Source organism: Hyla sarda, chromosome 7 (genome assembly GCF_029499605.1).
Source record: "Hyla sarda isolate aHylSar1 chromosome 7, aHylSar1.hap1, whole genome shotgun sequence".
NCBI classification, from domain to species: Eukaryota; Metazoa; Chordata; class Amphibia; order Anura; family Hylidae; genus Hyla; species Hyla sarda.
The window spans coordinates 186090506-186118496 of record NC_079195.1 but is presented as its reverse complement, the minus strand read 5'-3'; the positions used below and the strand labels follow the sequence as shown (position 1 = coordinate 186118496).

Here is a 27991-nt window from a genome sequence, read left to right as displayed (position 1 = left end):
GCAGGATAAGTAATCAACTGCCGAGCCGAGAAGTTTGTGACGAATCGAATTTACTGTAAGTTCGCTCATCTCTAATAAACACATTCAGGCCGGCTTTAGATTAACTTATGGCCACAAGTCCCAGCACAACCGTGGATCTAATAACCTGTATATTCTCAAAATGAATCACAGCAAAGTCAGGGGCCCAGAAAATGTACATTGTTTATATTACAATCCACCTTAAATGCAATGTTACGATGTTAAAGCATCGATACCTTATATACAAATATAAAGCTTTTACATCTAAATGTGGCATGCAATGTGGATTCCTGACCCCTGACTGTTCTGCAATATGTTTGGAGAATATACAGGTCATGCTGGGAGTGGTAGCATCACTAATCCCCCGCATAGCACGAGGATCTTCAACTTTACATTTACCATAAGGTCTAATAACCAGAAAAAAAATCATCGACCCCTACGTAGGGATCAGTTTGGGGTTTTTACACCACATTCAGGCAGGATTTATAGCCATATTATGTTCACCTAAAATCGGCATAAGGGTATGGTCACACACAGCGCATCTGCAGTGTATTTGATGCTGCGGATGCGCTTCCAGAAGTCACAGCCATGGAGGAATGTGTGTGTGACCCTACCCTTATACTGTGTAGTCTAAGGGATCTCTTTTATGGAGTAAGACACAATGGAGACCAGAGATCGCTGCACCCAAGGGTCTTTGTAGCAATGCCAATTCTAGGTATGTAGACCTAATATTGTAACAATTGTGTTAATCTAAATAAAATAAAACTAAGAATAAAATATTCAACTCAAAATCTATCTTGTCATATTTCCAAATACATACATTTAACACTTTCTTCCCCCTAAAATAACCGTTATCAATTTGATGGATGATCTGTAGAACCAGAAAATGAAAGCATAGTTAGGTTGTATCTAATCCATGCCCTGAAGAGTAAAGATTCCTTATGTAAGCCAAGAAATAAGGGTAAAGACAATGCACCTAGCACTTGGGGATAACACATCTTTATCTTCTATCTACTACTGGCAGAGAACTTGGGAAAGGGGGGGGGGGGGATGTTAAAGTCTGCCCAAATAATATTGCTCTGTGTCTGTCTCATCTTAAGGGAAGAACAATCTGGACCACGTACAGAAATATATGTATGAATTTAGAAGGATCTGTGCAATAGCTGTCAATTATCCAGATTAAAATGGAATAGGTTAATGGACTACAGTAAATCAATATGTTCCAAGACTCCCAGGTAAGGAGAGGGTTATTGGTTCTTGTCCGCAGCTGCCATTTAAAAACAAGACTGGCTGTAAAACAACGTCCCATTGGGTTTTTAATGCCAGTTCCATAATTCGAAAGCCCAATCACTGTATGGACACACCAGACGCCCAGCGGTACAATGAATACCTGCTATATAGACCTTGCACCACATGGTTCCTGTAAAACGTAGCAGCGCCACCATGTGGACACTGTGCAAATTGTCTGGCTGTAAACCAACCCCAAAAAGATTTAAAAAAAAAAAAATAATCAAATACCTGTCAAGGGAAGAAAGACAAAATTTGCAATAAAATAAATTAGATTCTGAAAAACATTTTCCTCCTCTGTACATTTCGCACCATAAAAGCTTAAAGAGCTTGTGACGTCTATTGACTAGTAAACGTCATTATCTGTAGATGCCTACATCAGTCAGTCATGGCAAGGAAGGTAGGAGCCCCTTGCCTGCTGGACATCCCTCCACTGATACTAGTTGCAGTCTGTGGGGGCACTGTGCTGTTTCATACCAGTTTTGTAGGTGTACGGTAAAATATTAATACCATCTGGACTCTTTTGTAGTACACTGTCTTTTCTAGAAAATGCTACCGCTACACATGAGATAGAGTCATCCGGTCCTCCACCATGACTATGTCTGTACCAAACTGATCTATACACTGTTGGACGGTTCCTATTATGCCCTGGAGCCGGCGTTCCAAGGCTTCTAGATGAGCTTCAGATAGGACTGGGTGGATCGGGTCATGACTTGTGGCAGAAACCAGAGTAGAGCGCAGGGTGCCATGCTTCAGGTGAGAGAGACGGTTCCAAGTCGAAACGCGAATGCTGCAACCAGAGAACAATGTTAGGAAGAAGGCAGAATAAAGCATAGTGTTATGTTCACACACCCTTTTTTTTCCCACAATTACAACCCCCACCCCCTTCCCTCCTCCCATAATTTTTGGTACCATTTGTCCGTTTTACAATAAAAAAAAAGCCCAAAAATTAAGTCTTTTTCCAGGTATTGAATGGTAAAAACAGCTGGTAATGCAGACATTGAATTATTTAATGAGAATTCAAGTTGAGAAAAAAAAACAGACATGGTCGCACATCTACAACATGCACAATGATCTAAGGCTTCTCAGCAACATTCTTAAAGGGTACGTTCACATGTACGGGATCCTGCGCATATTTGATGCGCAGGATTTGCAACTGTAGAATAGAAGCTGTATTCAGTCATTTAGTTTACAGTGAAATCTGCAGCAGTAAATCCTGTACATCAAATCTGCGCAGGATCTGTGCAGGTATTCCGGTGAAAGACATTTTTTTTCATATCAACTGGCTCCAGAGAGTTAAACAGATTTGTAAATTAGAAAAAAAAATGGGGTATGTGCAGCTCACAATACAAATTAGTCGAGGCTAAATGGAAAGTATTTACACCAAAAAAATACTAGTACAAAATAATATATAAGGGTAAAAAGGGGGGGTACCAATTGCCTCTAGACTAATACCATAAAATGGTACATGATGATGAAATTACAGAAAAAATAAATCGGACTGTGCTTCACTTTAAATGATGTACAAATTTTATATAAATTTATATAAAATATTACAATTGAGACATAAAATAAATAATGCAAATCTAATACATAAATGCCTCCTACCACAGGGCCCTTGTGGGGAGGTATGATATTTGAATACAAAGCATATATTAAAAGATGTTAAAATATAGCATGTAAATTATGTTCTACCGCTATCCCAATATATTGCAAACCGACATAGTGTACTTTTGTGCGGTACACTCATGTGATTTAGAACAGTTCACAAGGTGATATAGTTACCAACTCCTAAAGGTAGTTTTGGCTGCACGTCCGAGAGATGGATGTGTGGAGGCTATGTCCAGCGCTAGCATGCGCTTACGGTGACGGGCCCGGATGCCACAGGCCAAAGAAAAGATCACCGGTCACGGAATAATTGCAGGCTCGATGGCAGATGTAGTGGAGGCTGTGTCCAGCGCTGGCATGCGCTTGCGGTGACGGGCCCGGTTGCCGCAGGCCGAGGAGAAGTCACCGGTCACGGAGTGGCTCCGGAGGTGGAGATGTACTCGGAGATGGATGGATCTTGCTCCGGAAACAAAGAAAGGAAAGCCTCGTGGAGGATCTCTCGGCGTCTGGTGGAATGGCGGATGGATTACAGCCAGGTGTAAAATCAGCAGATGATGGAGTTGTATCGGAGGTAAGTGATAGTGGTTTGTGGATTGCGGTGGTCATGCGGTAAATATTTCTTTCTCTAGACGCGTTTCAGGGTACTTTATATATGACCCTTTCCTCAGTAGAGATATCTTTAACAGTGAAGCTCAAAGTCCTTTTATACATGTTACCTGTCTAATTGTAACAGGTGTGTTTCTGTTTAGATCTTCCGCAAATAGCGGAATGGAACGGGAAACATGGGGTTGTTTCATCTTGATAGAACAGTGTTCACATTTAGAATCAGTATGTATGCGTTCTTATTTAAATATAGTATTATATATATTGTAAACATTGGAATGGTACATATAGCACACAGTAAGATGTACAGATAGAGTATATAATACTGAGATAGAAATAATAATAAAAATATTATAAAAAATATAAAAAATAATATATAAAATATATTGATAAAAGCAAAGAATAAATGAAAATGAAATTAAAATTGAAAAGTAAAAGATAGAAATAAAGTAGAGAAATACAGAAAGTAAAAAAGGATAATAAATAAAAAATGTAAAATAAATATAAAGAATAAGTGCATAAATGAAATAAAATACTATAGATATACATAATAAAGTCACTGAAAATAATTAGTATACAGGAAGGTTGAAGGATGGCCTGTCACGCAGAACAAAGATAGAGTGGGTCCAACCCCCCCCATGGGGGCCCCCAAGTGGAAAAGGGGGCCTCCATGGGGAGAGCGGGACACACTCTACAGAAATCCAAAAAGTTCAAAATTCGAGTTCAGGCCATTCGGCTCAAGAGAATTGAATTCATAAATCTTCTGACTTTCAGCCTTAGACATTTTAACAATGAAGCTGCCTCCTCTCCAATCTTTCTTGATAGTTTGTAAGCCTGTGTAGAAGAAGGTAGTAATTTCTTTATTGTGAAATTTAGCAAAATGGGCTGATAAAGGGTGTTTTAGGTTTCCATTTTTTATATTTGTTAAGTGTTCCGCAATTCTAGTCTTTAATGGTCTTTTTGTTCTCCTGATGTATTGTTTCATACATCCACACTGTATCAAATATAGTACTCCACTTGTGTGGCACGAAATGTGTTCTTTAATGATCCATTTAAAGTCAGTAGTGCATGATGAAATTTCTATCGTTTTTTTTAGGGCCCTTCACTTTCATACAATTGGGGCATATTCCACATCTAAAAAAAACTTTTGTGTTTAGCCACGTCTCAGACATATTATGAGTTTTTATGGGTGGTTTTATACTTGGTGCAATCGTTATCCCCAAATTGGGGGCCTTTTTATATACAATGGGGGCTCGGTCTGGCAGCAATCCTCCTATATCTTTATCTTGTTTAACCATATACCAGTGCTTATTGATGATTTGTTAAATTTTTTTATATTCATAATTATAAGGTAGAATTAGTTTAATTGAATGTTCAGTGGATATAGTGTTATTATCTTTTGGTGTAAAAAACGTGGTCCTATCTAGAAGTTTAACATGATTAAGGGACTGGGTTAAAAGTGTGTCCGGATAATTTTTGTCTTTGAAAAGAGAAGTCATATCTTCTGCTTCTTCCAGAAAAGTATTGTTCGATGTACAGTTACGTTTTAAACGGCGAAACTGTCCTTTAGGGATATTTGTAAGCCAACTAGAAAGGTGGCAACTTGTATAGTCGATAAAACTGTTTTTCGTAGTAGGTTTTTTATAAGTATTGCAATTTAATCTAGTTTTATCCGGACTCACTTTAATCTCTAAGTCAAGAAAGGTGATAAATTGTGTGCTAATGTGTGAAGTAAAGTTGAGAAAGTGACTATTAGTGTTTAAATTATCAATAAATAATTCTAAATCTGTGATAGACCCATCCCAAATTAAAATGATATCATCAATATAACGCCTCCAGAGCAAAATCTGCTGATTTTACACCTGGCTGTAATCCATCCGCCATTCCACCAGACGCCGAGAGATCCTCCACGAGGCTTTCCTTCCTTTGTTTCCGGAGTAAAGATCCATCTATCTCCGAGTATATTTCCATCTCCGGAGCCACTCCGTGACCGGTGACTTCTCCTCGGCCTGTGGCAACCGGGCCCGTCACCGCAAGCGCATGCCAGCGCTGGACACAGCCTCCACTACATCTGTCATCGAGCCTGCAATTATTCCGTGACCGGTGATCTTTTCTTTGGCCTGTGGCATCCGGGCCCGTCACCGTAAGCGCACGCTAGCGCTGGACACAGCCTCCACACATCCATCTCTCGGACGTCCAGACAAAACTACCTTTAGGAGTTGGTAACTATATCACTTTGTGAACTGTTCTAAATCACATGAGAACGGAGTGTACCGCACAAAAGTACACTATGTCGGTTTGCAATATATTGGGATAGCGGTAGAACATAATTTACATGCTATATTTTAAAAAATTTTAATATATGCTTTGTATTCAAATATCATACCTCCCCACAAGGGCCCTGTGGTAGGAGGCATTTATGTATTAGATTTGCATAATTTATTTTATGTCTCATTTGTAATATTTTATATTAATTTATATTAAATTTGTACATCATTTAAAGTGAAGCACAGTCCGATTTATTTTTTCTGTAATTTCATCATCATGTACCATTTTATGGTATTAGTCTAGAGGCAATTGGTACCCCCCCTTTTTACCCTTAGATTTGTAAATTACTTCTATTTAAAAAAAATCTTAATCCTACCAGTACTTATCAGCTGCTGAAGTTGAGTTGTTCTTTTCTGTCTGACAACAGTGCTCTCTACTGACACCTCTGTCTGTCTCAGGAATTGTCCAGAGCAGGATATTTTTGCTATGGGGATTTTCTCCTACTCTAAACAGTACCCGAGACAGACAGAGGTGTCAGCAGAGAGCACTGTTGTCAGACAGAAAAGAACTCAACTTCAGCAGCTGACGAGTACTGGTAGGATTAAGATTTTTTTAATAGAAGCAATTTACAAATCTGTTAACTTTCTGGAGCCAGTTGATATGAAAAAAAAAAAACAGTTTTTCACTGGAATACCCCTGTAAACTAACACGTCGTTAGTGTACTTTATGATCATGAAGTGCAAACCCCCTAGCCAAGTCACGGCCACCTGTAAGAAGCGGGTCACTAACATCCCTAGCATAAAATGGCATTGCACTGAGCGGCGACCACCACCACCGCAACACCAGTGCCCACAGGGGGAACGGACGACTGGCAGAGCAGCCCCAATGCCGCCTGAAACAGACCCTGGGCTGCGCCTCCCCACAGACACAGCGCCGCAGCAGCTTCTGGCACCACATAGCCCTGGGGATGTTAGGGACCCACTACTTACAGGTGGCCATGACGTGGCTAGCGGGCTTGCACTTCATGAACATAAAGTACACTAACGACCTGTTAGTTTAATGAATGTTGCTGAGAAGCCTTAGATCATGGGTCTAAGATGTTAAAAAACTTCAACTCGCAGCGTTCCCAATAGCCATTAGCTGCAAGCATGCTGGGAGTTGGAAGTTTTGCAACATCTGGAGGGCCACCAGTTTGAGACCCCTGCCTTAGAACATTGTGCATGTAGATTGTAGAACATTGTGCATTGTAGATGTGTGACCATGTCTGTTTTTTTCTTCATTTGAATTCACATTGTATTATTTAATGGTTGTTATTTTAGAAAAGAAGACAGCCATCTTTTGAGCGAAAGACAAAAGCAAAAAATATTTAAAAAAAATTTTTTTTTTTTTAAATAAAAAAAAAAAAAAGCTTTTTTTGCATTTAAAAAGACAGCATCAAAGACTGTTTGTGAACATGGCTTCAAAGTGAAATAAATGTAGAAGGGCTCAGACTTACATGCAGCACTGGTACAGGGGAGCCAGGATGCTGCGCTCATCCATTGATGGATTCCCAAAACTGAAAGACAAAAGAACTATTACAGGTTACATTACAGATATCTACTGCTGCTCCCTTCCATTAGCCTTCTACCAATAATAATGTATCTGGATTTGCTTCCCGCAGGATGTAGTGCAATCATTTCTTCACTGGAATCAATAGAAATGATGGAAATAGCTGCACAACATGAATGGTATGAGGAGGGCGGATGACGTAGCAGCAGATTAACCATGTCACTGTCACCTGAACCCACAATAACCCTTACTAACAAGTTCCTTTATAAACCTCACCCCATGGACTTCGGTCACAAGCAGCAATTACACGGGATCAGTCTCTCGTATGACTGGGACCTTGACAATTACACATGGAATTGGATTATTACAGATCTCTAGGTTTGATTTCAGACAAAATGTAATAATTGTAAAAGTGCATGTACAGTAAAAGACCTGTCAGTCAACATCAGCTGAGTCGTCTCCTTGACTTTATTCTAAGTTCCTGACTCATATTCACAACTATGATTTCTCTAAACACTGCAGCGTTTCTAGTGTACATCAGGGCATTGTAGTGAGGCTGTCCCTGTCCATTTCATGCTGCCTGTAGCTTGCTCAGCATGAAACAGCTAACAGGTTCCCTTAAAAGGGGTACTCCGGCCCCAAAGACATCTTATCCCCTAGCGGTGGGACCCCCGCGATCAGACATCTTATGCCCTATCCTTTGGATAGGGGATAAGATGTCTTGGGGCCGAAGTACCCCTTTAAATGTAAAAAAAAAAAAAATCTATATATTATCATAAACCACAGATTGTGGCGATTGGTGCAGGATGGAAATAAATACCCTCCAAATATCAGACTGATTAATGTTCTAAAGGAAATGTTCATGCTATTCATCCAGTTCATGCTATTGTGTTGTGGTAGACTTCAATACGATCTTCATAGGTCATCTGCACCAGCATTTACAACTTCTCAATTAAGAGATGTGGAGATGGAAATAGTTAAAAAAAAACTCAGAGAGGATGAATATCAGTAGTCGCCAAAATGTGGACCTCCAGATGTTGCAGAACTACAACTCCCAGCATGCCCTGACTGTTTGGAGGTCCACAGTTTAGAGACCCCTAATGATGATGAGCTATAAATATTTGAGACCAGCTCTAGCAGTACAAACTGACCTCTTGGCATTATCCAGCAATATCAGCATACTGGCTCCTTCATCATCCTGGAAACTTTCATAGTGATGGCGATCTGCATTTCCAATCAGGTAGTCAAAGATGGCGGTATCAATAATATCAAGGAGTCGGGGCCCAGCGTCATAAGGAGGGGTCTTCTTCACAGCATCACAGTAACTTTCATCATATTCCCACCTGTTAGAAATACAAATGTCAGGAATAGAAGACTGAAGAAATTTACAGAAAGGAACCAGGCCTGTCCTCTGTTACCTTGCCAGCTTCCCCTCTCTGTAAGTTCTCCCCCAGGGATGTCTGTGCTTCTGAAGAGGCCAAACATCAGGAAGCCAGAGAGTGACTGAGCCCTCCATCACTTCCCTCTCAGCGCAGGCGGGCTCCGTTTCTCGGCAGTAGTAACACTTTCCATAGAAGCAGGTGTTATTCCCTGAGAGACATAAAAAAAAAAAAAAAAAAATTATATACACTGCTCAAAAAAATAAAGGGAACACTTAGACCACACAATGTAACTCCAAGTCAATGACACTTCTGTGAAATCACACTGTCCACTCAGGAAGCATCACTGATTGACAATCAATTCCACATGCTGTTGTGCAAATGGAACAGACAACAGGTGGTAATTATAGGCAATAGCAAGTCACACCCAATAAAGAAGTGGTTCAGCAGGTTGTGACCACAGATCACTTCTCAGTTCCTATGCTTCCTGGCTGATGTTTTGGCCACTTTTGAACGCTGGCGGTGCTTTCACTCTAGTGGTAGCACAAGACGGAGTCTACAACCCACACAAGTGGCTCAGGTAGTGCAGCTCATCCAGGATGGCACATCAATGCGAGCTGTGGCAAAAAAGTAACTGTCAGCGTAGGGTCCAGAGCATGGAAGTGCTACAAGGAGACAGGCCAGTACATCAGGAGACGTGGAGGAAGCCGTAGGAGGGCAACAACCCAGCAGCAGGACCGCTACCTCCACCTTTATGCAAGGAGGAGCAGGAGGAGCACTGCCAGAGCCCTGCAAAATGACCTCCAGCAGGCCACAAATGTGTATGTGTCCACTCAAAAGGTCAGAAACAGACTCCATGGTCCAGACTCCGGGTGGTATGAGGGCCCGACGTCCACAGGTGGGGGTTGTGCTTACAGTCCAACACCGTGCAGGACGATTGGCATTTGCCAGAGAAAACTAAGATTGGCAAATTCACCACTGGCGCCCCGTGCTCTTCACAGATGAATGCAGGTTCACACTGAGCACATGTGACAGACTTGACAGAGTCTTGAGATGCTGTGGAGAACGTTCTGCTGCCTGCAACATCCTCCAGCATGACCGGTTTTGGTGGTGGGTAAGTAATGGTGTGGGGGTGGCATTTCTTTGGGGGGCCGCACAGCCCTCCATGTGCTTGCCAGAGGTAGCCTGACTTCCATTAGGTACTGAGATGAGATCCTCAGATCCCTTGTGAGACCATATGTGGTGCGGTTAGCCCTGGGTTCCTCCTAATGCAAGACAATGCTAGACCTCATGTGGCTGGAGTGTTTCAGCAGTTCCTGCAAGAGGAAGGCATTGGTGCTATGGCCTGGCCTGCCTGTTCCCCAGACCTGAATCCGACTGAGCACATCTGGGACATCATGTCTCGCTCCATCCATCCATCAACGCCACGTTGCACCACAGACTGTCCAGGAGTTGGCAGATGCTTTAGTCCAGGTCTGGGAGGACATCCCTCAGGAGACCATCCACCACCTCATCAGGAACATGCCCAGGCATTATAGGGAGATCATACGGGCACGTGGAGGCCACACACACTACTGAGCCTCATTTTGACTTGTTTTAAGGACATTACATCAAAGTTGGATCAGTCTGTAGTGCGGGTTTCCACTTTGATTTTAAGAGTGATTCCATATCCAGACCTCCATGGGTTGATAAATTTAATTTCCACTGATAATTTTTGTGTGATTTTGTTGTCAGCACATTTAACTATGTAAAGACGAAAGTATTTCATACGATTAGTACATTCAGATCTAGGATGTGTTATCTTAGTGTTCCCTTCATTTTTTTTGAGCATGTGAAAATCAGTGCCAGAAAGCCTAAATTGAAATGAAATGTACTTAGAATGATAGGAGTGGTTTCCCATACACACCCTGCTTTAGAAAGGTGCTAAGCAGCTGCTCAGTAGCAACGGGTTTAATCTCCGTGATAAGATTCACATATCGGCCGACGACCAATGGGGCTCGTCTAAAGCCAAGAATCCTAGCAAAAAAAATGGAAAAACAAAGGGTCATTATTTCTTAAAGTGTATTAGACATTTAAATAAATAAAAAAGTCAAAGGTTTTAATTAGTCATTGTGTGAGCGTTCAGATGAACAGTCTAGGTGACCAAAATAGCCTTACATAGACCTACATTATGCAACTGTTTTGGTCACATGACAGTGCCAAAAGAGCAAGCGCTAAGCCAGCACTCTACTGATCGGTCAGGGTCTGAACACTTAAACCCAGACCAATCAAAAATTTTGATATTTCTCAATGATGCACCAAGAATAATTTTTTTTTTTTTAAACAACCATGCCTATTTAAACGTTTTTATTAATGATTTAAAGATTTTTCTTTTTTACCAAACATGACTGGCTACAGCATATTATCCATTATTATTAAAGAGATGACAACATTTTGTTACACATTGTATCACATTAGTTTTATTCTGCAACAGAAGTATTCTTGTTAGCATTAGACACTTAAACACTTCCCATCTTGTTCTGTCATTGTTCTGTGCTATCAAATATGGGAATGTGGTGATAATCCATATATATGTTGTAAGGTCTTCAGGGGCCCAAATCCTTGAATCTCAGAAAATTAGAAAGGAAAGAAAATTAAAAAGGATAGGAAGAGAGAGTAGTAAGATTCTAACCTCATTCTTCAAGAACAATGGAGATTTATCAAAACCTTGATCAGTTGCCCATAGCAACCAATCAGCTCACTTCTTTTATATTTTGCAGAGGCCTTTTTAAAAATGAAACAATCAATTCGACAGGTCAGCTTGTCTTCTACATAGTTTTTGATATTGGGGAGATTTATCAAAACCTACGGTAACTGCCCAACGGAGATGACTGAATAGATACAAAACAAATCAAACTAGGGGTCTATTCACACGGGCGGAATTTCCGCTAGCGAAATTCCTCCTGAAAAGAAAGCCCATAGACTTCTATGGGATTCCGCACTCCCATTCACGGGCATTCCGCAAGCGGAAATTCAGTCGTGTGAATGGAAGTGCGGAATCCCATAAAAGTCTATGGGCTTTCATTTCAGGAGGAATTCTGCAAGCGGAAATTCTGCCAGTGTGAATAGACCCCTAGGCTGCCATCACAGTGTTTCTTAACTGCTTTAAGAAGCTTTGGAAGTTTAATTTAAAGAGTAGCTCCCACCATCTGTTAATTTTTTTTTCCTGTCCCTACCTATTGCTCATCTATCCCTGACCCACTCCCTGCCTTTTAAAATTTTTTTCCCTACCTTCAAAAACTGCCTATTTTCTGTCTCTCATGCTGCTCACTTACGAGCAGGAAGCCAACTTCCCCAGCAGGCGCGACGTCACTGATGCCTGCTGGGCGCCGACTTCCGCCCTTACCTTATCTATGCTGCGCTCCTATAGGGAGCGCACACAAATGAGCTGCCAATAGCACGACAGGCTGCTGTTTAGCTCCCTGTTTAGCAGTACATGTCCTACTCAGGGAGGAGGAGTATAGGAGCATCGCCAACCTGCCATGCAAGATTTCCCTGCCAAGACCGATAAAGGAAAAATAAATAGTTAGTATAATACATGCCGTGGGCGGCAGGCGTGTGAGGCCGGGGCTGCGCGCGTTGGCTCCCTGGCGGTCACAGCGCTCGCTCCCGCCTGTCTGATTGACAGGCAGGGAGTGAGCGCAGAATGACTGAATTTGGACTGATGCCCGGCTGGGATCAGTCCGAGTTCAGCTGTGACGTGTAAGTCGGCTGCAGCCGGCCACTAGGAGGGAGACCCATAGTGACCGGATTTTCTAGAGGAAATTAAAATCATTTACAAAACAGAAAAAAAATTATAGAAGCATATTAGAGATATGTTGTAGTACATAAGTACTACAACATAAAAAAAAATAAAATAAAAAAAATGTATTGATGTTGACAGTGCCATTTAATGAAAAAAGAAATAAAAAAAAATATGACAGGTTGATAACAGCCTTATACTGAATATCTCAAAAGATTTGAATTATAGCACATCAAAAACTTTTGCAAAAACGAGAGAATACATTTAACTAGAATCAGTGCAATCATGAATCCCAGAGTACCGCTCATCAACAACAAACATATAGACACACACACACACACACACACCATTCAAACACCTGTAGGAAACCCTAAACACAATTTAAGGGGAAATGGTAGACCCCTACTGAGGAGAGCTAGCACATTCAGAAGGGACCACCGACTTCCCAATATCAACCAGGGCATCCAGACTTTACACAAAATTTTTGGGCACTTACGACTAATATAAAAGGGTTCTATATAATGGAATGTATATATTGACTAGATTAACCCAACGAGACAAAGGAGGAGGAGAGGAAGTATCCTTCCAAGCCATAATCACTACCTTGCGAGCACAAAACAGCAAAAACCGAATGAGAAGGCGCCTATGGGTGCACGAATCTAGATCGTTAAACCTAGCAAACAAACTAAAGGGGAAAAAACAAAAGGAAACTCCAGATGGTCTGAAATGAACTGCATTACAGCCCTTGAGAAGGGAACCACACATGGGCAACTCCATACTGCATGCAAAAAGGAGCCTCTATCAACCTGGCAGCGAAAACTGACATCAGAGGAGGAAACACCTATACGGAGTATAATACAAACGCAATATGAATCTGGACTGGGAGCCAAATTGTGCCAATACCACATGTCGCAATTGGAAGGAAAGGAAAATCCCCAAATAGCTGTACAGCAAACTTGACTCCATGTGAGCTCCAAAAGCCAGCCACCTCCAACTCCTGCAGGTGCTCAAAACGAGTGTTCCCCCACAGAGGTATCTGGGAGACAACACTGGCTGTGGAAAGCGCCCAGATACCACCGACCACACCACAGCCAAAGTTCTAATATGAGATAACAACTTCGCATCAGGAGTATATCTATATAAGACATTAGTCAAAGATTCATATGAACCCAAAAAAGCTCCTGCCAAAGCTGTAGACACATTGGAGAGATCCAGATCGATCCACCAGGCAGTGTACACAAGCTGGGAGGCTAAGAAATAATTATACATATTTGTAGCAGCTAGACCACTCCGTTATTTCGGAGCCTGCAGCAACGCCTGACCCAGTCGTGGAGGTTTATCTTGCCAAAAGAAGGATCTCATGAGGCCACTCAGCTTAACAAAAGAATCTCTTGGGAGGAACACAGGTGAGAGATGAAAGAGATATATAATTTTAAAGATATTAATCCTACCCACCAATAATAAGGGTAAAGACGACCAAGCTTGCAACCGAGTATCTGTAGAAGAGACAACAGGATCCAGATTCAAAGCTAAAAATTCCCCAAGACATGCAGAGACCTCAACCCCCTAATACTTAAAGCGAGTGACCACCTGGAGACCATTGGAGAAAGAAGGAGGAAGAACAGCAGCCACAGACAAAGGCATCAGAGAAGACTTTGACCAGTTGACCCGCAGGCCCGAAAAGGAGCCAAACAGTTCAAGAAGATCAAACAGCGCCACCAAAGGAGCCCTCAACATCTGCTAGATAAACGAAAGTATCGTCTGCATACATGCAGACCTTCTCTTCCAATGATTCCCGGCTCAGCCCACAGATAGGAGAAACTCAAATGGCTGCTGCCAGGGTCTCCACTGCCAGAGCAAATAAAAAAGGTGACATCGGACACCTCTGACGTGTACCTCTATTCAACGGAAATGGTTCACAGACATCCAAATTTGTACGTATCCTAGCCCTAGGGCTGTCATACAACAATCTCACCCATGCTCTAAACTTGGTGCCAAATCGAAGAACCCACAACACACACCTAACATAAGACCCCTCAACAGAATCAAAAGCTTTGTAAACATCTAAACTAACAACATAACCTGAAGAGACATGACCCTCAGCCACAGCAATATTAAGTTGCAACAGTTTGACATTAATATCAGTGGCCCTGACAGGCATAAACCCTGTTTGGTCAGGGTGAACAACAGTAGTAATGCCCCCCCCCCCCCCCCAAGCCGATATCATTATTAAAAAGGGAAATGGGACGGTAGGAATCCGGCATAGTTGAATCCTTGCTTGGCTTAGGAAGAACTACAATTAGAGCATCACGCATGGAGTCTGGTAAGCTCCCAGTCTCTGAGGAAACACTGAAGACATTCAGCATAAGGGGGATCCGTCTTTCCTCGTTCATCCTGTGCCAATCGCCAACTATTCCATCTAAGCCCGGAGTCTTCCCTGTCGGTAGATTAGCAATAGCCAGGGAAACCTCCTCGGGAGTAAAAGAGGCCTCTAAGGCAGCCGCCTGAGTCTCATGCCCCATGCAAGGAATGGAAACCACCGGCCTGCTCTCCCTGACAAAGTATGCCAACAACTTCCCATTTTTTTCCCCAAACTCAAATTGGGCAGCCTCCCTATCCACCATCTTCTTCTGAACTCTCGCATTCTGCAGGATTAAGAGAGATCTCTGTGCCTTAGCCCACTCCGTATCAGAAGAATGATTCCTCACCATCTCCGCCTCCAGTACCCCAATATCAACCTGTAATGCCTTCTGTCTAGCAGAATAAAAAGCTCTCTGACCCACAACCCCAGACATCAAAGCACCTCGTACATGAGCCTGATACGCATTCCATTGTATCAATTTGTCAGGATGAGAGCCAATGTGTTCCCAGAAACAGGTATGTGCCTCCAGTAACCCAGTCATCACCACCTCCTCTTGAAGCCAGCCAGCGTGCATTTGCCAAACCCGAGAGGAGGGACAATGACCTAATCTTAGGGTAAAAACAATAGCTGAGTGGTCAGAGATCCCCCTACTGGTATATGTAATGTCGCTTACCATGGGCAGAAGATCTGCCAATGCAAACGCAAGATCAATCCTGGAGAATGATTTGTGAACTGAGGAGTAAAAGGAGAAGACTGGGTCAGACGGATGCTTCCAGCGCCAAACATCAGTAAGAGATAGCGCCTGACTCCGGGCAACAAGCCCAGGAGAGCCAGCGTCCGCAGCACAGGTACGATCGAGGGGAGGATCTGGAAGCGCATTAAAGTCGCCTATGAAAAGAAGGGGAAGAGAGGGAAATGTCAGCAGTTTAGTCGTAACACATTCCAACACGTCCACACGGAATATGGGGGGGGGGGGGGGGGGTTAGGGACATAGAGACCACATTAAAACTAGAGGCATGCAAGGAACATTTAATGACAAACCTACCAAACTGGTCACAGGCCACCTGGGAAATTGCCAACAGGAGGGACACTCCACGGGCTAATGTAGAGTGGGTAGAGTGATACCCCCTCGCAAGCCATGCCCTTTTAAGTGCTAGTATCTTCTGGCCAACAATATGGGTTTCTTGTAAACTAATAATATGCGGGGAGTGACGTTTAACAAAGTCAAGACATAGAGCCCGTTTAAATTTGGCGTTGAGACCCTGGACATTCCAACTGACCACTTTAAGTGACCCCATAATCCAAAAAGAAAGATTATAGAATTAAAAAGGAAAAAGCGCAAAGCGCAGGCAACCAGAAATGCAGGTTCTCCAGATACAAAATACACACCACTTACACGCAAAACAAGACACAAACAAAAGGAAAAAAAACACACACAAAAACAAAATGGAGAAAAGAACATTAGTATCCCCAACAAAACCCTGTCTAACACTGGGAACTCATGCAGACCTATACCCTAAACACTAACCAATGGGTAGTAGCAAGAACACCAACAATTAGGACAGCCCACCCCCCACTAACTAACTCAGTGGGCCAACTCACTAATCAACCCCCTTAATAAGAACCCTGTTCAGGAGGTAGCAGTCCACAGTTCGTATATACCCGGGCTAACCTAACCAAGTACCTAACTCCCTACCCTAACTAGAGGTCCAGAGGAGCCACCATAATCGGTCCAGAGGAGCCACCAGGGGAGCAGCATCCACCCACTGCAGCGCTTTAACTGGAGACGTAAAGAATCTCCTAGTCGCATCATCCAGCACCCGTAGATGAGCTGGAAACAACATAGCGCATCGATACCCCTTGTTACAGAGGCAAAGTCGTACTTCAGTGAACTTGACCCTCTGTTTACGTAGTTCCACTGAGAAATCAGGGTAGAAGGCAACTCTACTGTCATTAAAGCGCACCTCCCCTTTAATGCAAACAGCTCTCAGGATAGCGTCCCAATCTCTGAAGTGTAGTAGTTTAGCCAGAAATGGTCTAAGGGGAGTCCCAGGAGGGGGAGGTTGGCCCGGCACCCTATGCACCCTCTCCACGGTAAAGTGCGGTGAGAAGGTATCAGCTGGCAAAATGTCCTTCAACCATGATTCCAGAAATGCCACTGGGTCTGGACCCTCAGCTTTCTCCAGAAGGCCCACCAGGCTGATATTATTGCACCTGAGGCGGCTTTCCATATCATCAGCACGTTCAAGAGCACTTCTAACTTGTCGCTGTAAGGAAGCCATCTGCTCCGGCAAGGGCTGAAGAGTATCCTCGACCACAGACACCCAGCGCTCCACCTCTTCAGTACGCTCCCGTATTTTCTGTGTCTCATGGCAAAGTATGACGAACTCCTGTCAAAGTTCATCTACCTTAGGAACAATTAGAGTCTGACAAGAAGTAAAGGCCGCAAGCAACTCCATGAACTTCTGATCAATGGAAGCAGCAGGGCAGGTAGCATGGTGCGGAGAACATCTCTGCTCAGGGCTAGAGGAGCCAGCAAACAGGGAGGGAGAAGGTTCAGGTGAATCCCATCCCAGTTCCTCCGGAGGTCTGGAGAACTGACTATGGGCCCTGGCTGCATGAGCTGAGACCTTGGAGACTAGAGGCGTAGGTACACAGGAGTCCCTCCGGGAGTGCCCGCTAGCCGGAGAATGGCCCTCATCTGAAGATGTTTCATCCTCCATTGACTGCCTAGGAGCCTCAGCAGCAGGTTTAGATTGCTTGGTTTTGTTCCTAGAGCCATTCATAGTAACAGCACCAGAAAAGCTGAAAGGGCTGGAGGGAAGTACATCGCCGTAGCACAGAGGTCAGCAGCACGCACAGGCTATATATGAAATGGAAAGGATCAGCACCACAGCAGGCAGCAAGAACAGGAGATGAACTGTCAGGTGTAGCACCACTAGTTTCAGTAGCTCACACCGGCAGGTGGATATTCACAGCGCACACCACAGCTGCAGTCTTTCCAGGTGTATCACCACAAGTCTCAGCAGCACTCACAGACAAGCGGCAGCATATGGGATATTCACAGCATACACCTCAGATGCAGGCCATGTAGGCGGAGCACCACAAGTTCCAGCAGTATTCACTTGCAGGCGGCAGCAGATGGGATATTCACAGTGCTCACCACAGATGCGGTCCCTTCAGGTGAAGCACCTCAAGTCACAGGAAGTCTCACTGGCAAGTGGCCACAGGTGGGATATTCACAGTGTACCCCCCAGTACCACAAGGCCCAGTAGTACTCACAAGTATTCCACTGCAGAGGGATGATTCACAGTAGCACAGTAGGTTATATTAGGATGCAGAGCACCAGAAGTCCCAGGGAGTCTAGCCAGCAGTCGGAGACCACCTTTAGCCAGAGGCCAGCAAGCAGCAACCAGGGACAGGCTCTAGGAAGGCACTACAATGTCCAGCTGCACAGACAGAGCCCTGATCAGCAGGCATAGGACAGAGCTCCGTTCAGTAGAAGGATCCGGCCCGCCACACAGCCCGAGCCGCGGGAGTTGACACGGCAACCACTTCAGCCACGCCCATTAAGGAGGACAATGGCAGCCCCACCACAGCAGAAAGGACAGAAAACAGCCCTGGGGGTGCGACCAGCCCGCTCCCCTGCAGCCAAGATCCATCACCTGCTACCAGCGGAACCTCTCACCACAGGGCAGGACTCAAAGACAACGCTACCACGAGCTCCGACCAGGCCCCAATGCTGCCGCTCACCACTCCGCTGCCCGGATCTCCAGCTGCCCGCAACCAATACCGGACCGCCACCCGAGGACAACACACTTCAAAGAGCCGATCGGGCAAGTCGGAGCCCTGAACAGGATAGGTAGACAGGATATATAGAGCTGGGCTAGCGGGAGTACTGCAAAGTGCGACAGCTCAGCTCGCCATTCAGGGCCCCCCCCCCCAGCGTTAATGTCTTTTACTACTCTTTGACATATCCATAACCTGAATACTAAAAAGTTAAGGAAAAGTGTGACTGTACATCCATGGTTACTGGATACCGAAATGGTTTAAGCAATTTGGCAGAGAAATGTTCAGTCACATAGACTTACCTATCCAGGTGAAATGCAGCCACCTCAGCGTTATGCCGATCATATCCAGCATAGGGTTCTCCCTCCACCACATAGTCTCTGCTGTATCTGTAAACCAGTAAAAGTATAGTTAGAAAATCTGCACAAGTAAACAGAATGTATCTATACACATTACAAATAATATACACACACACACAATGTGCTAAGGCACATAAATGATGATTCAGGCAATGTCTATAGGTTGTCAAACACATTGCCATGTGGGAGATTTATCAAAACCTGTGAAGAGGAAAATTTGCCCAGTTGCCCATAGCAACCAATCAGATTGCTTTTTTCATTTTTCAGAGGCCTTGTTAAAAATGAAAGAAGCGATCTGATTGGTTGCTATCGGCAGCTGCTCCAGTTTTCCTCTGCACAGGTTTTGATAAATCTCCCCTCATGTGCGCTGTTGTCTTCCGATATCAGCCATTTATGCCCCTGTCCTTAATGTCTTTTCATAGTTTTGTCCATGAATTAACTACAGCTAACATTGAACAGTAATAGACCAATTATCTATAAAAATTAAGCTACCCCCCTGTCTTATAGACACTGAATTCAACCTCTATGGCCTTGGGGTGAAAATGTAAGGAAATACTTTATAATCTTTCAACTTCACAAACAAGAGAATCAATTTCTGAACAAGTTGCTTGATTCATTCTTAGTATATTTACCAGGTTGCATATATATCATTAGTAATACACATCCATTGAGCTCTTACCTTTTTGGCTTGAAGACCACCTTTTGTCCACCATCCAGGACTAGCAAGGCTTTAAGTTGTGTTCCCTTGTAGCCCACATCGGCCCTTATGATCTTCTTCGTAGCCATGGCATGAAGGACAGCTCCCATTTCTGGAGTATCTTCAGGATACACCTCTCTTGGGACAACCCACTGAGATGCAATTTCCCAGGGAGACTGTAACGTGTGCTCCAGCCGCGAGTCCATGGTAAGCCGCAGGCCGGACATCATACGCTGGAAGGACAGCTGATCTTGTCTTTGTGCAGCAGAGGTCTCCAATCTGTCCAGCAGGAGAAGTTTAGTAAGGACTAAAATGACCAGCAGCAAAGCCAGGACCACAACTCGCTGCTTCAGCTTCATGATGACCCGGAGGTGTGGGCTAACAGAGAGCGAGGCCGATAGTACACATAAAAGACATCACTGAGCGGGATCCTCCGGGAACCTATGAAACGGATGAAGACACTTTACATTGATGGTCCGACATGCTGAAGAACAGGCATATAAAGGCTACCACCACAGTGTCTATACCTCAATGATGGCTTTAAAAGGCATTATTCAAATTTTACAACTCCAAGTATTTTCCAATCAAATTTTCTAATCTGTTAAGTCTACCTATTGTTTCAGTAAACGCTGATATGTCAAAGTGACACATCAACATTTGATTTGGGGGATCTGATGCAGAGACCTCCCCTGAACACCAAAACAAGCACTGTGCAGGCATCTCAGCAACCAGACCCTCACAGATCAAAACTTCTGACAGGTGAAAAGTTTTTGAAATTACCAATACACCTTGCCACAATATGTCAGTCCTACGAGTTTTGTTCAGTACTTTTATGTAGCGAAAAAGTTAGCTTTGGGTGAACCTTTGCCTTATATAGATATATATGGAGGCACTGCTGAGAAGAAAGGCAAAAATACATGGCCTCCACTTAAATGAATAGGCAACCATATAAAACATGATATCACCACCTCCTGCAGATTGGGAGATCCCCCTTCCAAAAGCTTTCAACTATGACTACTAGATGAGTAGGAGACCCCATACCCTAATAGAATAGCAGATTTAAACAGCTCACCCCAGGAACTCCAAGCGTTCACGCTCGGATAAATGTAACCCAACACCGGCAGGAATAATGAAGGAAGGATGAATCCTGCGCGGTCCTTGTGTGATTCAAAACTTTATTCAAGCACCAACAGTTACAGGATAAAAGTAACGCATTTCAGCCAGGTATTCTAGCCTTACTGATACATACGTAAGGCTAGGCTACCTGGCTGAAACACGTTACTTTTATCCTGTAACTGTTGGTGCTTGAATAAAGTTTTGAATCGCACAAGGACCGCGCAGGATTCATCCTTCCTTCATTATTCCCATACCCTAATGTATGGCATATGAAAAGGGATTGTCCTGATGGGATGTTACTCAATTACATAGTAATTATCTATTAAACTAGATTCTTGTATTTCTATGTCATTCACATGAATACAACTCTTTGCTATGCACAGTCAAGGTTACAAGTTCAATCAACTCCCAGGGCAACATGTACATGTATGAGCATAACGATAAAGTGCAGCGCCCCACAGCAAATTCCTTTATGCAGATGTAAGGTACTTCTGTGTCATATTTGTACAGTACGTTTATTGTATTCATTGCTGCTCTTATTTTATTAATCAGTGAAGTTTTACAATGTTAATACAACACACAACTATCCCAATCTGCGCACTCCCTCCCAAACACGTTCCTAAAAATGCTACCAATAAAGTTTTGTGCAGTAAGAAATTGGATCTTAACTGGTTATGGTGTATTATAAAGAAGGTTATTTTTTAACATGTCTTTGTGCTCTTGTTTACAAATGTAGCAATAAAACTAAACTTTAAGGGTATGTTCACACTGAGGAATTGGAGAGGAATTTACTCGAGTAATTCTGCTCGCTTATTCTGCTCCAAATCATCCAACAAAAGAATTTACTTTCAAGGGTATTCCAGGGAAAACCTTTTTTTATATATATCAACTGGCTCCGGAAAGTTAAACAGATTTGTAAATTACTTCTATTAACCCCTTAAGGACACATGACGTACTGGAACGTCATGTGTCCACTCCCGATCTATAACGCGGGGCCACGGCGTGGCCCCACGTCATAGCGGGTCGGGCCCGGCCTCTAACAACGGCCGGGACCCGTGGCTAATAGCGCGCGGCATTGATCGCTGTGCCGCGCGCTATTAACCCTTTAGACGCGGCGTTCAAGGTTGAACGCCGCGTCTAAAGTGAAACCGAAAGCATGCCGGCTAGCTCAGCGGGCTGTTCGGGATAGCCGCGGTGAAATCGCGGCATCCCGAACAGCTGACAGGACAGCGGGAGGGCCCCTACCTGCCTCCTCGCTGTCCGATCGCCGAATGACTGCTCCGTGCCTGAGATCCAGGCAGGAGCAGTCATGCGGCAGAATCATCGATCACTGGTTTCTTATGAGAAACCAGTGATCAATGATAAAGATCAGTGTGTGCAGTGTTATAGACCTATAACACTGCAAAAAAAAAGTGAAAAAAAAAGTGAACAAACATTTAACCCCTTCCCTATTAAAAGTTTGAATCACCCCCCTTTTCCCATAAAAAAAAAAAAAAAACACACAGTGTAAATAAAAATAAAAACATATGTCGTATCGCCGCATGCGGAAATGTCCGAATTATAAAAATATATCGTTAATTAAACCGCACGGTCAATGGCGTGCGCGCAAAAAAATTCCAAAGTCCAAAATAGTGCATTTTTGGTCACTTTTTATATAATGAAAAAATCAATCGATCAATAAGTCCTATCAATGCAAAAATGGTACCGTTAAAAACTTCAGATCATGGCGCAAAAAATGAGTCCTCATACCGCCCCATACACGGAAAAATAAAAAAGTTATAGGGGTCAGAAGATGACAATTTTAAACGTATAAATTTTTCTGCATGAAGTTATGATTTTTTTCAGAAGTGCGACAAAATCAAACCTATACAAGTAGGGTATCATTTTAATCGGACCTACAGAATAAAGATAAGGTGTCATTTTTACCGAAAAATGTACTACGTAGAAACGGAAGCCAGCAAAAGTTACAAAATGGCGTTTTTTTTTTCAATTTTGTCTCACAATGATTTTTTTTCCGTTTCACCGTAGATTTTTGGGCACAATGACTGACGTCATTACAAAGTAGAATTGGTGGCGCAAAAAATAAGCCATCATATGGATTTTTAGGTGCAAAATTTAAAGAGTTATGATTTTTTAAAGGCAAGGAGCAAAAAACGAAAATGCAAAAACGGAAAAACCCCTGGTCCTTAAGGGGTTAAAAAATCTTAATCCTTCCAATAGTTATTAGCTTCTGAAGTTTTCTGTCTAACTGCTCAATGATGATGTCACGTCCCGGGAGCTGTGCATGATGGGAGAATATCCCCATAGGAGCTGGACAGCTCCCGGGATGTGAGAGTCATCAGAAAGCAGTTAGACAGAAAACAACAACTCAACTTCAGAAGCTAATAACTATTGGAAGGATCAAGATTTTTTAGTAGAAGTAATTTACAAATCTGTTTAACTTTCCGGAGCCAGTTGATATATAAAAAAAAGTTTTGGCCTGGAATACCCCTTTAATGGACTTTCGGCTGCTCTCTTCACACTGAGGAATTTCTGCTAGCAGAATTCTGACGCTGAATTCTGTTCCACCTTGAAAATATAACATGTTCATTCTTCAGGCGGAATCCTCGGGGAAAAGCCCATTGAAGTCAATAGGGTTTTTGTTTTTTCCTGACAAAATCCATTTCATGCAGAATTTGCGCGGAATTCAAGCGGAATCCAGAAAAGTACAATTGAATAACCTCCTCCTTCATTCCCCTTAATTTCTGCGTGGAAATTCCACTCAAATTCCGCTCAACAATTTTCTGACCAAAATTATTCCTCGTGAATTCCTCAGTGTGACCATGCCCTGAAAGAGAAGGTGATGCCAAACCTGAAGAATTTTAAAGGGGTTGTGCCAAGGTAGAGAACGTTGTGATCAGCCGCTGCTCTCGGCCTTGTTTAGGGACAGCCGCGATGTCTGCAAGTAAACTGCGCATGCACGTGCGACTCACAGATCCCTGTGTGTCTGCTCGTAGCAGCAGATTGATGCTACGAGCAGACAATGCAGGACACACAGGCACAGCAGTAGGCTCAGTCTAGGGAAGGTCATTAGTGCATACGTAGCATCAAATACGCTACGTATGTGCTACATGTGACCCTACCCTAAATAGGACTGACAGAGAGATCTTCATCAGTCTGATAGCACTGGAGCGGTGATCAGGTATCTGTGATGTTACTTTACATTAAGTCTATGGGACTGACGAACATAAACAAGTGCTGGCCTATAGAGACTAATTGGATCGGCAGTGTGCATGCTTGACAGCCACTCCATTCAAAGAGGGGACATAAGACCCCCATACTCATGATCAGGGATTGGACCCCAAAGATCAGATATTTATCATCTATTCTATGGGAAGGTTTGTGTCTATCTTTGGAAAACAGCTTTTACCATGGCCCTTACTGTTTTCTCAATTTTAGTTATGGTTCTTCTTTCCTAATATGCCAATGGCTGCTGGGGGTTGTAGTTCCTCAACAGCTGGAGAGCCACAGGTTGGAGATCACTTCTCTAACGTAGTAGGTATAACTGGGTGGTTGAGCTGCACTGAAATGCAGATGCTGCAAGATTATCATCTCATTGCTCAGTCCCGACCGACCTCCCATCAACTTCTCAAATCTGGTTCTTGAGAAAAGAAGAAACCATTGTTAGAACCTAAGATGGCGATGTGGTCAAACGCTTCTGCTGGAGTTATTGTTGTAGACATTATAGTACAGCTATAGGAACTGACAGAAAGCCGAAGACTAGAAGTTCTGCTGTAACAAGTCCTAGGTTTAGTGTGATGTTCTAAGACCGTTTTTCCCAACCAGGGTGCCTCTAGCTGTTGCAAAACTACAACTCCCAGCATGCCCGGACAGCCAAAGGCTGTTCGGGCATGCTGGGAGTTGTAGTTTTGCAACAGCTAGAGGCACCCTGGTTGGGAAATACTGTTCTAAGAGGACTCATTGTACACATTGTAATACCAGCCATGCATACAACGTGGAAGGGAAACCGTGAATGTCCAGAGGGCGACACTGACCACAATTATGTTATACTCATTGGCCCGTGATATTGTCTCCATGCTGTATACTAAGATCAGAAAGAACGCTAAAACCCATGGGCAGGGGAAGGAAATAACATCGGTCATCTTGTGACAACTGCACCTAGGGTTGGATATATGGGGCAGCAGGTCAGTTCTTGAAGTTCATGTGCTGGAAGCAAGAGAGAAGAAGACGGGGGCAAGAGAGAAGAAGACGGGGGCAAGAGAGAAGAAGACGGGGGCAAGAGAGAAGAAGACGGGGGCAAGAGAGAAGAAGACGGGGGCAAGAGAGAAGAAGACGGGGGCAAGAGAGAAGAAGACGGGGGCAAGAGAGAAGAAGACGGGGGCAAGAGAGAAGAAGACGGGGGCAAGAGAGAAGAAGACGGGGGCAAGAGAGAAGAAGACGGGGGCAAGAGAGAAGAAGACGGGGGCAAGAGAGAAGAAGACGGGGGCAAGAGAGAAGAAGACGGGGGCAAGAGAGAAGAACGGGCAACCTCTATGAGCTGCTGTAGTGCAAATGCTTGAAAAATGACTGCTGGTCATAAGAGAGGGGGGGGGGGGGGTTAGGACACACAGGGCATTGCAGTCTGCTGTGTAAGGGGCTGCTGACCAGTCAGAGTGCCCATGCTGACACCAGGCCACCACTGAAAGCACCTACAGTGACTTCATGAGCACCAGAACTAGACCATGGAGCAATGGAAGAAGGCAGCCTGGTGTGATGAACATGGACAGCAGGGGGCGTGTGCACCACTAACCTAGATAGTAGATGGTACTAGGATGGACTATGGGAAGTTGAGGGAATGGCAGCAGTGTGATGGGCAACCATCTCCTGGCATCAGCTGGCTGTTACTGTGACATGTACCACATACCTAAACATAGTAAACACCAAGTACACCCCTTAATGGTGGCAGTATTCCGAGTGACAGTGCCCTAATTCAGCAAGATAATGCGGAAGAAACATACCTGATTTATTTCACAAACAGCGCCACACCTGTCTATAGGTGGTTTTTGGTATTGCAGTTCAGATCCATTGAAGTGTGGCGCTGTTTCTTAGAGACATCACATCAAATCTATTTCCAGTCCAGAGTGGTAGAACTCTGGGTGGTCAGAGTATGGTAATGAAGATGTGTTACCACCATCTGGAACCTCCTAAAGAATATTTGGGGAGATTTATATGTTGTCTTATAGAAAGTTTCTCTTTGATCCCTACAGCAACCAATCAGAGCTCAGCTTTCATTTCTCATATATTGTTCTAGTAAAATGAAAGCTGAGCTCTGATTGGTTGCTATGGGCAACAAAGAATATATATATATATATATATATATATATATATATAGATAGATAGATAGATAGATAGATAGATAGATAGAACCTGTGTTTTCTCCTTGTGAGCTCAGAAATGCTTATGACTTGATAAAGGGAGGAATCCCGAAAGCTTGTCTCTACAAAATCTTGTTAGTCCAATAAAAAAGGTATTCCAAGATACTGCAACTACCGATGATTTTGCTTTTTGCATCACTGGACTAATACGGCTACTCCTATATATATATATATATATATATATATATATATATATATATATATATATATATATATATATTTTATAAGGATGGCTATTCCTTCCCAAGTGTTTTTCCCTAGGACCCCACTAACCCACTTTTTTTTTTTATAGATTTATGCATTTGTTAGTAACAAGGACATAAGTGATTGGTTGCCATTTTAAATAGCTGTATTATGCCTCAAAATACTCCATTATATTTAACAGGAAAACATGTCACAGTTCATATGTAGACTTTCATATTTCTTTAAGTGACACGTACTTATTCTGCACACAATAAAGGCATTTTGGGGGGGGGCGTTTGAGCCTAAAGCTTGGTTCCCACTGCGTTTTTCTCTACAGTTGTCAGAGTTTTCGCTGTATACACAAATGTAGTCAAGTACGCTATTGTATATGGTAAAAAAAAAAGAAAAAAAAAAAAAAAAAAAAAAAAAAAACGTAAGTTGCATTCAGTAAAAAAAAAAAAAAAAAAGCAATACTCCAAGAATAAAAATAAATAAAAAAGAAAAAGTGGAAATCTGTAAATACAAGCACATTTTTTTTTTTTATCCTCAGAATACACAGTGTGAACAAAGCCTTAGACTACAGGGGCATCAGACCATATGATCTTTCTGAGCCAATCAGGACACCTCCATGCAACCAGGTAGTGCTTTGTTTCCAGTGTATGATTCGAGCCGTAGGCTGTCCGGGCATGCTGGGAGTTGCAGTTTTGCAACAGCTGTAGGCACACTGTTTGGAGAACACTACTGTAGAGGGCTCACACCATTGGAGGATTAGATGAGGTAGATGTATTATTTATGTATTATTGCTGGGGGAGGGGGGCGCTGTATGAATGATGAACCAGTTTCCCCTTCTCTTGGCGTAAATGTATGGGGGGGGGGGGGGGAGGTGGGGGAATGGCACCGTCAATGGAGCAGAGCTGCAATACCAGACACAACCTGTGGACAGGAGAGGAGCTGTTTTTTGCAAGAAAGAGGAAGAGTTTTTTTTTTACCTGCACCCTGATCTATGCTAAATCTAATACGGCGATCTTCAGCCTGTGTCTATCCAGCTCTTGCAAAACTACAACTCCCATCATGCCCTGTAGTTTTGCAACAGCTGGAGAGACACAGATTGGGGCTCACTTCCCTAAGGCTGATCTGTAACAAGCTGCAGTCCACAGAAACACACAGAGGAGCAGCTGTCACTCACAATTGTTTGAGGAGTTGCTCTTTAAGCTATTGCCCCAGTAATCCTTAAAGGGACAGACCCCCTGACCCGTGAACTCCACCGTACAGTGAGTCAGTGACGTGCACCAGCAGCTCACATACTTACACAGTGCCTACAGCTCTATGGACTTCTCACCTGTCCACACTACTCCGCAGCCGCCGTCCCTTCCCCGCCTCTCTGCTCCCGCACACGGCGCTCTCTGCCTCCGGTTGCCAACATTACACTCTTCTCCCTCCCCAACCAGGACACGGTGCAGCGTACGGCGGAACTGTCAGCCCGACCAATCAACGGCCGAGGCGCTGGCCAGTCACAGCCAATCAGCGTTCCAGGTGAGACCTATCTGTCACACAGAGCGACTGAACCAGATGTCATGGC

At 43.5% G+C, this 27991-nt stretch overlaps 1 protein-coding gene across 2 annotated transcripts; it reads right to left on the bottom strand.

The window, feature by feature from the left end:
* Positions 1 to 17: 17 nt before the first annotated feature.
* Positions 18 to 27904, bottom strand: FAM20B (FAM20B glycosaminoglycan xylosylkinase). Of its 2 annotated transcripts, none has more exons than XM_056531823.1 (8): positions 27752 to 27904; positions 19682 to 20140; positions 18946 to 19032; positions 10618 to 10727; positions 8751 to 8922; positions 8484 to 8675; positions 7280 to 7339; positions 18 to 2095 (listed from the first exon to the last, which is right to left on the bottom strand). In XM_056531823.1, the coding sequence occupies exons 2-8, from the start codon at positions 20056 to 20058 to the stop codon at positions 1864 to 1866; spliced, it is 1230 nt and encodes a 409-aa protein (XP_056387798.1). In that variant the 5' UTR covers positions 20059 to 20140; positions 27752 to 27904; the 3' UTR covers positions 18 to 1863. The 2 variants fall into 2 exon arrangements, with proteins under 2 accessions (XP_056387798.1, XP_056387799.1); XM_056531824.1 differs by having other exon boundaries at positions 27722 to 27842.
* Positions 27905 to 27991: the final 87 nt, after the last annotated feature.